Source organism: Caretta caretta, chromosome 24 (genome assembly GCF_965140235.1).
Source record: "Caretta caretta isolate rCarCar2 chromosome 24, rCarCar1.hap1, whole genome shotgun sequence".
Taxonomy (NCBI): Eukaryota; Metazoa; Chordata; order Testudines; family Cheloniidae; genus Caretta; species Caretta caretta.
Window position 1 is genome coordinate 17,733,662 of NC_134229.1, and position 12,571 is coordinate 17,746,232.

Sequence of the window (12,571 nt, forward strand, 5' to 3'; positions counted from 1 at the left end):
GACACACGGCCCAGCCCCCGCCCTCCCACACTTCACTCCCCCCACCCACACATGTGCCTCCTTGAAAACTTCCCCAGTGGGAGGGCAGCGGGGGAGAGGGGGGCAGCTCAGCAGAGTGGGGTGGGGGGATCTGTGGGGCAGGGGCTGGCAAAGCGCAGAGGGAGGGGCGGGGGTTGTGGGGGGGGGGCTGGGCTGGAGTTCATGGGAAAGTGCATGACGGGGGGGGTGGCGGGGGCACTTTATTGCTCAAGTCCCATCTATTTATTTTGTTGCCACCCTGACAACGGGCTCGTCCGGGGCAGAATAAGGGAGGGTCCCACCGTCAGCCCCAGGGCTGGGCTGGCGGGGGGCTGCGGGTCGGGAGTGAGGGGCACCGGCAGAGCTGTGGGGGGGGGCGAGCCCCAGGCTGGGCTGGCAGGGGGCTGCGGGTCGGGAGTGAGGGGCACCGGCAGAGCTGTGGGGGGGGGGGCGAGCCCCAGGCTGGGCTGGCAGGGGGCTGCGGGTCGGGAGTGAGGGGCACCGGCAGAGCTGTGGGGGGGGGGCGAGCCCCAGGCTGGGCTGGCAGGGGGCTGCGGGTCGGGAGTGAGGGGCACCGGCAGAGCTGTGGGGGGGGGGGGCGAGCCCCAGGCTGGGCTGGCAGGGGGCTGCGGGTCGGGAGTGAGGGGCACCGGCAGAGCTGTGGGGGGGGGGGCGAGCCCCAGGCTGGGCTGGCAGGGGGCTGCGGGTCGGGAGTGAGGGGCAGACCTGGGGCGGGGGGGAGGTCCCCCTGGTGCTCTCTCTGCTGCTCTGCCCCCCACCCACGTCCTGGCCAGTTAACATCCAGCGCCCCCCCTTCCCCACTGACCAGCAGGACCCACCTGCGAGGCGAGGGGCGGGGGGGGGCGGTTACTCACTGGGCTGCCCCAACCCGCTGACGTTCCCAGCCCCATCAGGGCAGAGCCCAGGAATCTCCCCCCCCCCCGCCTTGCCCTGCCCCTCACTCCCGACCCGCAGCCCCCCCCCCCCCCCCCCCCCCGTGGAGAACACGGGACCCGGCCCGCATGGAGAGCTCGGGGCATGGCCAGTCAGTGCCCAGCCTGCGGGGGCGGGGGGGAAGGAAGCGTGGCTGGGGGGAGATGCGCAGCTGGGAAGAGGAAGGGGGGGTGAGACTCAAGTGGGGGGAGGCTGGGTCGCCCCGCCTGACGCAGGCACAGCGTGTGTCCCGTCCACCCCCCCACCCGCTCCAGGCAGTTCAAAAGCTCCCCCCAGCCGCAGGAAGGGAGCCAGAACCGACAGCACCAGCGGAGAGAGCAGCCGGCACCAGGTGGGCAGCCGGGGCCAGTGGTTAGAGCAGGGCGAGCCGGGACTCCTGGGTTCTCTCCCGCCGTTCTGGGAGGGGAATGGGGTCTGGTGGGCCACAGCAGTGGGGGTGGGAGCCGGGACTCCTGGGTTCTCTCCCCCAGCTCTGGGAGGGGAATGGGGTCTGGTGGGCCACAGCAGTGGGGGTGGGAGCCAGGGCTCCTGGGTTCTCTCACTGGTTCTGGAGGAGGAATGGAGTCTGGTGGGTCACATCGAGCGGGGGGGCTGGGAGGCAGGACTCCAGGGTTCCCTGCCTGGCGCTGACAGGAGGAGTGTCGTGTTCTGTGTGGGTCATTTATTTATTCAAACGGACCTTTTTGGGTGCCAGTTGCCGTCATCCCAACAACGCCTCCTTCCCAGCCCAGTTTAATCATCTTTGTGGCCCTGCCCCAGAGCTCCTGTCAATTTGGGCAGCCCCAGGCGGTGAATCCCCCCATTGCTGAGACCTGGGGGGTCCAGTCCACACCCACCCAACAGCACCTCACCCCATGCCTGTCCCTTGCAGAGATGGACCCCAGAAAAGCACCTAAATATCTCATCTCCGCCGGGCGCCGCATCCTCACCATCACCTTTGCCCTGGTCATCTTGGGGGTCCTGACATGGGCTTACGTCGCTGGGATCCAGCTGGTGGCCGACCAGTATCGGATCATGGCCTTCGGCCTCTATGGAGTCTTCCTCGCCGCCCACCTGGTCATCCAGAGCTTCTTCGCCTCTCTGGAGCACCGGCGGATGAGGAGGGAGTCATTGGCCTGTAGCTACACCAAGACGGTGGCGTTGACCATCTCGGCCTACCAAGAAGACCCCTCCTATCTCCGGCAGTGCCTGGAGTCGGTGCGGGCCACCCTGTACCCCCCAGAGAAGCTGCAGATCCTCATGGTGATCGACGGCAACAGCCCCGACGACCGCTACATGATGGACATGTTCCAGGAGGTCTTCGCCGGCGAGGACGTGGGCACCTACGTCTGGGAGAACAACTACCACCAGCTGCCCCCGCGGGAGGGCGAGGAGGGGGGCGGCGGCTCCCAGGGGGCAGGAGGGGAGGAGCCTGGGCCCTACACCGAGGTGGAGATGGTGGACCCGGGCCAGCTGGCGGTGGAGGAGTTGATCCGCTCCAGGCGATGCGTCTGCATCATGCAGCGATGGGGCGGGAAGCGGGAGGTGATGTACACGGCCTTCAGGGCGCTGGGCAACTCGGTGGACTATATCCAGGTAAGAGCAACCAGCTGGCTACCCTCCCCCCACCCCACCCCCCAGCACAGCACAGCGCCCCCTACTGCCGTTCTGGGCATGAGGGTCTGCCCTGCCTGCCAGGGGAGAGGCCTGTCCCCACCCCGTGCAGTACAGGCCCCCTAATACCACCCTGGGGCATTGGGACAGTCCTGCCTGCCAGGGGAGAGCCCCCACCCCGCCCCCTGCAGCACAGCGCCCCCTAGCGCCGCCCTGGAGCATCGGGCCAGTCCTGCCTGCCAGGGGAGAGCCCCCACCCCGCCCCCTGCAGCACAGCGCCCCCTAGCGCCGCCCTGGAGCATCGGGCCAGTCCTGCCTGCCAGGGGAGAGTCCCCACCCCGCCCCCTACAGCACAGCGCCCCCTAGGGCCGCCCTGGGGCATCGGGCCAGTCCTGACTGTCAGGGGAGAGCCCCCCACCCCGTCCCCTGCAGCACAGCGCCCCCTAGGGCCGCCCTGGGGCATCGGGACAGTCCTGCCTGCCAGGGGAGAGTCCCCACCCCGCCCCCTACAGCACAGCGCCCCCTAGGGCCGCCCTGGGGCATCGGGACAGTCCTGACTGTCAGGGGAGAGCCCCCAGCCTGCCCCCTACAGCACAGCGCCCCCTAGGGCCGCCCTGGGGCATCGGGACAGTCCTGATTGTCAGGGGAGAGCCCCCAGCCTGCCCCCTACAGCACAGCGCCCCCTAGCACCACCCTGGGGCATCAGGACAGTCCTGACTGCCAGGGGAGAGCCCCCACCCCGCCCCCTGCAGCACAGTGCCCCCTAGTGTCACCCTGGGGCATCGGGACAGTCCTGACGGCCAGGGGAGAACCCCCCACCCTGCCCCCTGCTGCACAGCGCCCCCTAGTGATGCACTGGGCATAGGGCTCTGCACAGCTCCCCCTGGGGGGTCTCCGCAAGTAACACCCCCTCCTCGGCCGCCCCCAGGTGTGCGACTCAGACACCAAGCTGGACCCCAGCGCCACGGTGGAGATGGTGAAGGTGTTGGAGGCCAACAAGCGCTACGGAGCCGTGGGGGGCGACGTGCGGATCCTGAACGTCTCCGACTCCTTCATCAGCTTCATGAGCAGCCTGCGCTACTGGATGGCCTTCAACGTGGAGCGCGCCTGCCAGTCCTACTTCGACTGCGTCTCCTGCATCAGCGGGCCCCTGGGTGAGCCTGCCAGGACGCCTGGGTTCTCCCACGCTCTGGGAAGGGAGAGGGGGCTAGTGGATAGAGCGGAGGGGCTGAGCAGGGGCTTGGGAGCCAGGGCTCCTGGGTTCTCTCCCCAGCACTGGGAGGGGAGTGGGGTCTGTTGGCTAGAGCAGGGGGGCTGGGTGTCAGGACTCCTGGGGTCTCCCCGTCTCTGGAAGGGGAGTGGGGTCCAGTGGCTAGAGCAGGGGGGCTGGGTGTCAGGACTCCTGGGGTCTCCCCGTCTCTGGGAGGGGAGTGGGGTCTAGTGGCTAGAGCAGGGGGGCTGGGAGCCAGGGCTCCTGGGGTCTCCCCGTCTCTGGGAGGGGAGTGGGGTCTAGTGGCTAGAGCAGGGGGGCTGGGAGCCAGGGCTCCTGGGGTCTCCCCGTCTCTGGGAGGGGAGTGGGGTCTAGTGGCTAGAGCAGGGGGGCTGGGTGTCAGGGCTCCTGGGGTCTCCCCGTCTCTGGGGTCCAGTGGCTAGAGCAGGGGGCTCTATCCCGGCTCGAGGAGGGGCCGGGAAGGGACCGCTGGGAATTCCGGCTTTGCTGACCCGCGCTGCCTGCTGCCCCCTGCAGGCCTGTACCGGAACGACCTCCTGCAGCAGTTCCTGGAGTCCTGGTACAACCAGAAATTCCTGGGCACCCACTGCACCTTCGGCGACGACCGGCACCTCACCAACCGCATGCTGAGCATGGGCTACGCCACCAAGTGAGTGCACGGCCCAGCTGGGTCCGGCCCTCCTGGGGGCTGGGGGCCCGGACTCCTGGGTTCTCTCACGGGCTCTGGGAGGGGAGTGGGGGGTAGCGGATAGAGCGGGGGGAATGGGAGCCAGAACTCCTGGGTTCTCTCCCCAGCTCTGGGAGGGGAGTGGGGGCTAGCGGTTAGAGCAGGGGGACTGGGAGCCAGGACTCCTGGGTTCTCTCCCTGGCTCTGGGAGGGGAGCGGGGGCTAGTGGTTAGTGCAGGGCGATAGGAGCCAGGACACCTGGGTTCTATTTCCGGCTCTGGGAGGGGAGTGGGGCTAGCGGTTAGAGCAGGGGGACTGGGAGTCAGGACTCCTGGGTTCCAACCTCAGCTCTGCATTAGCTAAGCCCCCCGCCCGCCCCCCTGCAGGTACACGGCCCGCTCCCGCTGCTACTCAGAGACCCCCGCCCAGTTCCTGCGCTGGCTGGCCCAGCAGACCCGCTGGACCAAGTCCTACTTCCGCGAGTGGCTCTACAATGCCCTCTGGTGGCACCGGCATCACCTGTGGATGACCTACGAGGCCGTGGTGGCCGGCGTCTTCCCCTTCTTCGTGACGGCCACCGTCCTGCGCCTCTTCTACGGCGGCAGCCTGTGGGACGTGCTGTGGGTCCTGCTCTGCGTCCAGCTGGTGGCCTGCATCAAGGCGCTCTACGCCTGCTGGCTGCGGGGCAGCCCCCGCATGCTCTTCATGAGCCTCTACGCCCTGCTCTACATGGGCGGCCTCCTGCCGGCCAAGTACTTCGCCATCGTCACCATGAACAAGAGCAGCTGGGGCACCTCCGGGAGGAAGAAGATGGTGGGCAACTTGATGCCCCTGCTGCCCGTCTCCATCTGGGGGTTCCTGCTGCTGGCGGGGCTGGGCTACACCATCTACCAAGAGGCCCTGGCCAAATGGACCAGCCTGGTCAAGCAGGCCGAGCTGAGATACCTGGTCATCGGGGTGGGCGTCTACCTGGGCTACTGGGCCGGCATGGTGCTGCTGTACTGGGTGTGGATCCGGCGGTGCTGCCGGAAGCGGGCCGACCACTACACAGTCCAGGTGTGAGGCCCGGACACCAGGGTTCCTTGTTATTCTCTTCCTACCTCACCCCCCCGGCCTGGCTGTGGGGAAGCTGGAAGGCCGGATTAGACAGGGAAGTGATGGCTAGTGGGGAGAGAGGGGAGCGAGGGTGCCAGGACTCCTGGGTTCCATTCCCTGCTCTGGGAGGGGAGTGGGAACTAGTGGTTAGAGCACAGGGGTTGTGGGAGCCAGGACTCCTGGGTTCTCTCCCCAGCTCTGAGGGGGAAGTAAGGTCTAGTGGCTGGAGCAGGGGGCTTGGAGCCCCGACTCCTGGATTCTATCCCTGACTCTCACAGGGGAATGGGGTCTGGTGCAGAGAGCTGGATTACAGTAGACGAGACGCTGGCTATGAGTCAGCAAGTTGGCCTTGTTGCCAAGAAGGCCAACGGCACATTGGGCTGTATTAGTAGGAGCGTTGCCAGCAGATCAAGGGAAGTGATTAGTCCCCTCTATTCGGCATTGGTGAGGCCACATCTGGAGTACTGGGTCCAGTTTTGGGCCCCCCACTACAGAAGGGATGTGGACAAATTGGAGAGAGTCCAGCAGAGGGCACTGAAAATGATTAGGGGGCTGGGGCAGATGCTTTACGAGGAGAGGCTGAGGGAACTGGGATTGTTTAGTCTGCAGAAGAGAAGAGTGAGGGGGGATTTGATAGCAGCCTTCAACTACCTGCGGGGGGTTCCAAAGAGGATGGAGCTCGGCTGTTCTCAGTGGTGGCAGATGACAGAACGAGGAGTAATGGTCTCAAGTTGCAGTGGGGGAGGTTTAGGTTGTCTATTAGGAAACACTATTTCAGAGGGAGGGTGGTGAAGCCCTGGAATGGGTTCCCTAGGGAGGTGGTGGAATCTCCTTCCTTAGAAGTTTTTAAGGTCAGGCTTGACAAAGCCCTGTCTGGGATGATTTAGTTGGGGTTGGTCCTGCTTTGAGCAGGGGGTTGGACTAGATGACCTCCTGAGGTCCCTTCCAACCCTGATATTCTGATTCTATGAGTCTCAAACAGGGGGTCATGACCCCTCAGCGGGTCACAGGTTATTATGTGGGGTTCACGAGCTGTCAGCCTCCACCCCAAACCCTGCTTCGCCGCCAGCCTTTGAAATAGTGTTGAATATAAAAAATGTATTTTTAATTTATAAGGGGGGAAGAGGTCACTCTCCGAGGCTTCCTGTGTGAAAGGGGTCACCAATACAAAATTCTGAGAACCACTTGTCTAGTGGTTAGAGCCGGGAGGCTGGGCATCAGGACTCCTGGGTTCTCTCATCACTGAGGCCATGTTTGCAGGGACTACAGTGGCATAGCTCCAGGGCCGGAACCAGCCTCACCCCGTAGCATAGACGCAGCCGACAGCAGCACGGGAAGGGGGGGGTTTCCCTCGGGGTAGGACACTCCCCTCCACCCCACGCCCCTGCATGGCGCTAGGTCTGCTGGCTGACGCCTTCTTCCACTGGCCGCTGGGCATCTCTTCAGCGCTCAGTGGGGTGGTGGGGGGGGGGGGGGCATAGATTGTTCACACCCCATCAGCCCCATAGCTCTGTCAGCCCCAAGACACAGTAGCTCAGAAACTTCCGTCTTTCCCCTAGTACCGAGGTAATGTCCAGCTCCAAGCAATTGTCTGATCTCGTTTTATTTATTAATCTCATTCTCTGCAACTCCCACACCCGCACGTCTCTGCAGGGACTGTCTTAAACCAGGGTTGAGATCCAGCTGCCTCTGGGGTGGGGCCCGGGGGCTGTTTACACAGGGAATCTTTTGCCAGGCGTTGAGGCGTCGCTGTTTCTGTTGCGGGGTGCAGGAGCTGTTCATCCAGTATGGCACTGAGATGCAGCCACCTCTGGGGTGGGGCGGCTGGTTACACAGGGATCCCTCGCCCACCGCTGAGATTCACCCGTCTCTGGGGAGGAGCGCGTCTTTGCTGGACTTTGTGTTGCGGATGCCGTTACGTCTGCCGAATGGCCACGCTCACTGGACAAACCTCACCTCTTCCAAATCAGTAATGCCTGAGCACTTCGGGAGGATCTCCCTTCACAGCGGTAGTAGGTTCTTACCTGCACTGTGCAGTTTGGCCATTCCAAGCTGACAAATGCTGCCAACTTTACATCCTGTCGCCGTTTGCTCGCACTGAAAAGATCCCACTCCAGGTTCTGAGTTTGGGGATGAAGGAGGGGAAATTCGTTGCCCTTGCTGGGTGGATCCTTTCACCTCAATAAACTTTACAGATCGTGAGGGCGAGAGGAGGCCCCTTTCCAGCAGGGAAATGAAGGAACATAGTCTATTTATTTGTCTGTAATAATTACAAAGAGCCATTTAACAAGAGAGATTTTTACTGGGTTTATTTTATGAACTGTGGCAAATAAAATGTATTTTTTTGAAAAATCTGTCTTCTCGACCCTTGTCATTAACTTCCCTTGTTTTAATTTGGATGATTTATTGATAAGCCTTCACTTTATACATGGACCCCTGGCCCGGTGCTGAGTTGCACCCACGTCTGGGGTGGGGCGCAGGGGCTGTCTATACAGGAGTCTGACCTTGCTCCCTGCAGCACAGCGCCCCCTAGCGCCGCACTGGGGCATCGCGGCCGGCATCCCGTGCTCATCTTATGAATCGCCCAGGCCGTGTCTCCGCGGGAGAGCGAGGGGCTACCCCTGGGGTGACACTACAGCCAACTGCCGGCCCCGGCCCCGCGCTGCTAAACGGGGCTGATCCTGCTCCCCACGCTCCCTGCTCCTCCTGCTCTGCACGACAGACTTAGGTCAACGTGAGGCAGCTCAGGGGGACCTAACTGTGTCCGCGTCCACACCCCTGCCGTGCGCCCGCCGACGGACGTGCCCTACCCCAGTGACAGCGCAACTGGGGGTCGCGCGGGTGACCTTGCGTCCGTGTAGACCCGGCGTCACTTACACCGTGGCTGTCAGCTCACCCGTCCCAGGCTCTGGCCACACTGCAGTGACTCCGGGGGAGTTGTCACGGAGTCCCTGGGCGATGCTCTGGAACTGCTCCCCATGAAGTCAGTCAGGACTCTGGGGTAGTCGCCTTTCTGTGAGCAGCCTGTCTTCAGGACACACAGCTCACACAGCTTCCACCTTCCTGGGTCTGACCTTGGAGCATTCAGCATCCTCTGCCTCTCCGTGCGCTTCCCACAGCGAGTCCGCTCAGGCGGTGCTCCTGGGGAAGCCAGAGGGTCCTGCACCCCAACTTCGCAGTCAGACGTGACTCTCAGCCAGCCAGTAAAACAGAAGGTTTATTAGACGACAGGAACATGGTCTAAAACAGAGCTTGCAGGTGCAGAGAACGGGACCCCTCAGCTGGGTCCATTTTGGGGGGCAGTGAGCCAGACAACCACGTCTGCACTTCACTCCATGTCCCAGCCAGCCCCAAACTGAAAACCCCTCCAGCCCCTCCTCCTCTGGGCTTTGTTCCTTTCCCGGGCCAGGTGGTCACCTGATTCCTTTGTTCTCCAACCCTTCAGCTCTCACCTTGCAGGGGGGAAGGGCCCAGGCCATCAGTTGCCAGGAAACAGGGTGTTGGCCATTCTCTGTGTCCAGACTCCTGCACACACCTGCCCTCTAGGGCTCTGCAATGATCATACACACTTACCCCACCCCCTAGATACTTAAGAACTGCCTAGGGGAAACTGAGGCACCCCCACACTATTCAGAGGAAACATTAAGAACAGTCCCACTTCGTCACATCTCTCCCCCCTTCGAGATCGAACTGAGCGGGGTCACTTTAGCCGGTGACCTGGGGAAGTTTGAAGCCACCAATGTTCCCATGGATGCCCCAGCATCTCTCCCGTTCCTTGGTAGGAGTTACACCAGGCCCTTCCATTTTCACACCCTCCCTTAGGTCAGGGGTGGTCGATAGCACTCGCAGGCCGCATGTGGGAAGGTTTATGCAGCCCATGCCCTTTGGCCACCCCAAGAATGTCTCCCCATTGACCATCACCTTCTGCTCCCACTGGAGGTCCGAGGGGCCTGGCCCCAGGAAACTCCACACAGACATATAGGTTGGGGTCAGGAGTGGGAGCCTGTCCACATCCCCAACCATCTGGCTGACGGAGTCTATGGCCTTGGGACCCAGCAAGGGAGCTAGACACCGGGGCTTTTCCGCAGGGTCCCCTTGGTTCAAATCTCCAGCCTGCTCAAAGGCAGTGAGGTGGGCATCCACACCCCCCCTCCTTAACCAGGGGCAGCAATTTAGTCTCGAGGTTCCCTGCGGAACTGGCCCCCCGGGATCTATCCCCACTCACCCCTGGGAGGTCCCCTAGGCCTCTCCGCCCCACTACCGCCAGTTCATGCTGCTGCTGCTTCTGCAGCTCTTTCTCGGGCTCTCGCTGTCTCCCACGGTCCTCTTGCTCTCTCAGACTCAGCTCCAATCCCGTCCGTCTCGATCCCCCGATGGGGAACCCGATCGTGAAGACCCTCGTCTGGTCGGGGACAGGAGTCTTGGCGATGCCTGGCTCCCGCTCCAGCTGCTCCCAGATCCTGCTATAGCCCCAGTTGGGGTCAGGAATCTGTTCCTTAGAGCGGTCATCCTCCTCCAGCTGCACGATTAACTCTGCTTTGGTGAACTTTCCAATGCTCAACCCTCTCTTTCTGCACAGGGTTACAATGTCCTTCTTAAGGAGAAGGTGACAGGCCATCACTCCGCTCCTCCCAAGTTGTTGTGGACTCACAGGCCCGTGTGTTCTCAGCTCCCCACGGTTTCCAGGGAGAACCCCTAGTGTGCCAGCCCTTCTCGAGGTCACCACCTCTTTGCCAGGGTCGAGCTGCAGACTCCTCCGCCCCTAAGACTGCTCACTGCAGTCCCCAGGGGGACCCCATTACTGCACAGTCCTTCTCGCTGGTCACACACTCCCAGGGGTTAACCGCCCCCCGAAACCGCTCCTTTCTGAGCCTTCAGCAGGCCTGGTCCTCGGCAATCCCCCTTCGTGTTACTGCTCCCCAGTCACTTACTGCAGGAAGCGCCATCCACGGGGTGCAGTACATCCCACCGCTGCCACCAGTTGTCACGGAGTCCCTGGGCGATGCTCTGGAACTGCTCCCCATGAAGTCAGTCAGGACTCTGGGGTAGTCGCCTTTCTGTGAGCAGCCTGTCTTCAGGACACACAGCTCACACAGCTTCCACCTTCCTGGGTCTGACCTTGGAGCATTCAGCATCCTCTGCCCCTCCGTGCGCTTCCCACAGCGAGTCCGCTCAGGCGGTGCTCCTGGGGAAGCCAGAGGGTCCTGCACCCCAACTTCGCAGTCAGACGTGACTCTCAGCCAGCCAGTAAAACAGAAGGTTTATTAGACGACAGGAACATGGTCTAAAACAGAGCTTGCAGGTGCAGAGAACGGGACCCCTCAGCTGGGTCCATTTTGGGGGGCAGTGAGCCAGACAACCACGTCTGCACTTCACTCCATGTCCCAGCCAGCCCCAAACTGAAAACCCCCTCCAGCCCCTCCTCCTCTGGGCTTTGTTCCTTTCCCGGGCCAGGTGGTCACCTGATTCCTTTGTTCTCCAACCCTTCAGCTCTCACCTTGCAGGGGGGAAGGGCCCAGGCCATCAGTTGCCAGGAAACAGGGTGTTGGCCATTCTCTGTGTCCAGACTCCTGCACACACCTGCCCTCTAGGGCTCTGCAATGATCATACACACTTACCCCACCCCCTAGATACTTAAGAACTGCCTAGGGGAAACTGAGGCACCCCCACACTATTCAGAGGAAACATTAAGAACAGTCCCACTTCGTCACACTCCGGGGGTCAGACTCCGCTCTGGCGGTGCCCCCCCGGCCTCAGGCACCAGGGGGCCAGCATCACCCCCCTGTTTCGGTCACATCGCCCCTGTGAGTCCGGCCCGCAAGGCCTCGTGCCAGGTGACATCTCCCTGCGCTGGGCCCTCTGCCCAGGTCCCCATGCGGCACCGGTGAACGTGGGGCTGGGCCAGGGCCCGCTGTCCCGGCTCTGGGCCCACGGCTCCCCCTGCAGTTCGGCCCTGGCTCACCGTCAGCGCGACTGGTCTGCGCTGCCCCGGCTCCCGGCTCCCCTTCCTGTGCCCCAGCCCAGCTCATCCTGCTGCTCTCCCCTTAACTCTGCCCTCCCCTGCCTCAGCCAGCCCCAGCTCACATGGAGGATGGGCCCTGCGCTCCTGACTCCCTCACTGGCCAGCCTCCCTGTCAGTCAGGTCGACCTGCAGCGATGCCCGCTCCCCATTGGCCCTGGGGACTGTCCTCGTCTCCGACCCGTCCCCTTTCTTTTGCTACTGGGAGAGGGCTGACCAAAAACCCAGCACCACGTTTCAGTGAGGGGCCAGCAGCCCCCGGACACCCTCAGGCCTGGTCTACACTTAAAGTTCAGGCTGTTATAGCTACAGAGGCCAGGGGCGGGGAGGGATCCACACCCTGAGCACCGCACTGAGGCCGACCCAACCCCTGGAGTAGACGCAGGTCGATGGGTGAATCCTTCCCTCGCTCGGGGAGGGGAATTCCCACAGGGATGGAAAAACCCCGTCCATAGGGACAGGCGGCGTCTTCACTACGGGGCTCTGCCAGCCCAGCTACAGCGCTGGGACACGACAGCAGCCGTAGTGTAGACAGGGCCCTGTACCCCACACAGAGCTAATCCCCCCTCCCTGCACATGCTGGATGTTCCCCTGACTGGGGATCCGGGGGGTATAAAGGGTCCAAACCCAGGCAGGGTTAGACGGCCACAGCAGCGGGTGACTCACCTTGTGCACTCGTAGCTAGGAGAGCAGGGAGAAGGCAGAGGAGGAAGGAAACCGTCCTGGTGCTGGGAGGCCCACGGGGCTGGGCTCAGAGCCGAACGGGGCCTTCTCCCGGCTGACACAGCGAGCTCTGCCGGGGGGAGGAGGAGAGAGTCAAGACCGAAATGAGGCGGGAAAGGGACTTCCAGCCCAGATTCTGGGGGGGGGTGGGGGGAACAGGCAAGAGCTGCACAAATAACCGATTTTTGGGTTCACTGGCAGTTCTCAAACATCGGGGGGGAAATCGTTCTGGGCTGACCCAATTTCTCGTCCAACTGAAAAGCCGAATGAA

General features: G+C 62.9%; 1 protein-coding gene across 1 annotated transcript; it reads left to right on the forward strand.

Annotated features, from left to right (window-relative positions):
- The first annotated feature begins 1,267 nt into the window (after positions 1-1,267).
- Positions 1,268-7,958, forward strand: LOC125625663 (hyaluronan synthase 1-like). Its single transcript, XM_048828008.2, has 5 exons — positions 1,268-1,303; positions 1,844-2,547; positions 3,494-3,719; positions 4,313-4,445; positions 4,850-7,958. Exons 2-5 carry the CDS (start codon positions 1,846-1,848, stop codon positions 5,523-5,525), a joined length of 1,737 nt encoding a protein of 578 aa, XP_048683965.2. The 5' UTR covers positions 1,268-1,303; positions 1,844-1,845; the 3' UTR covers positions 5,526-7,958.
- Positions 7,959-12,571: the final 4,613 nt, after the last annotated feature.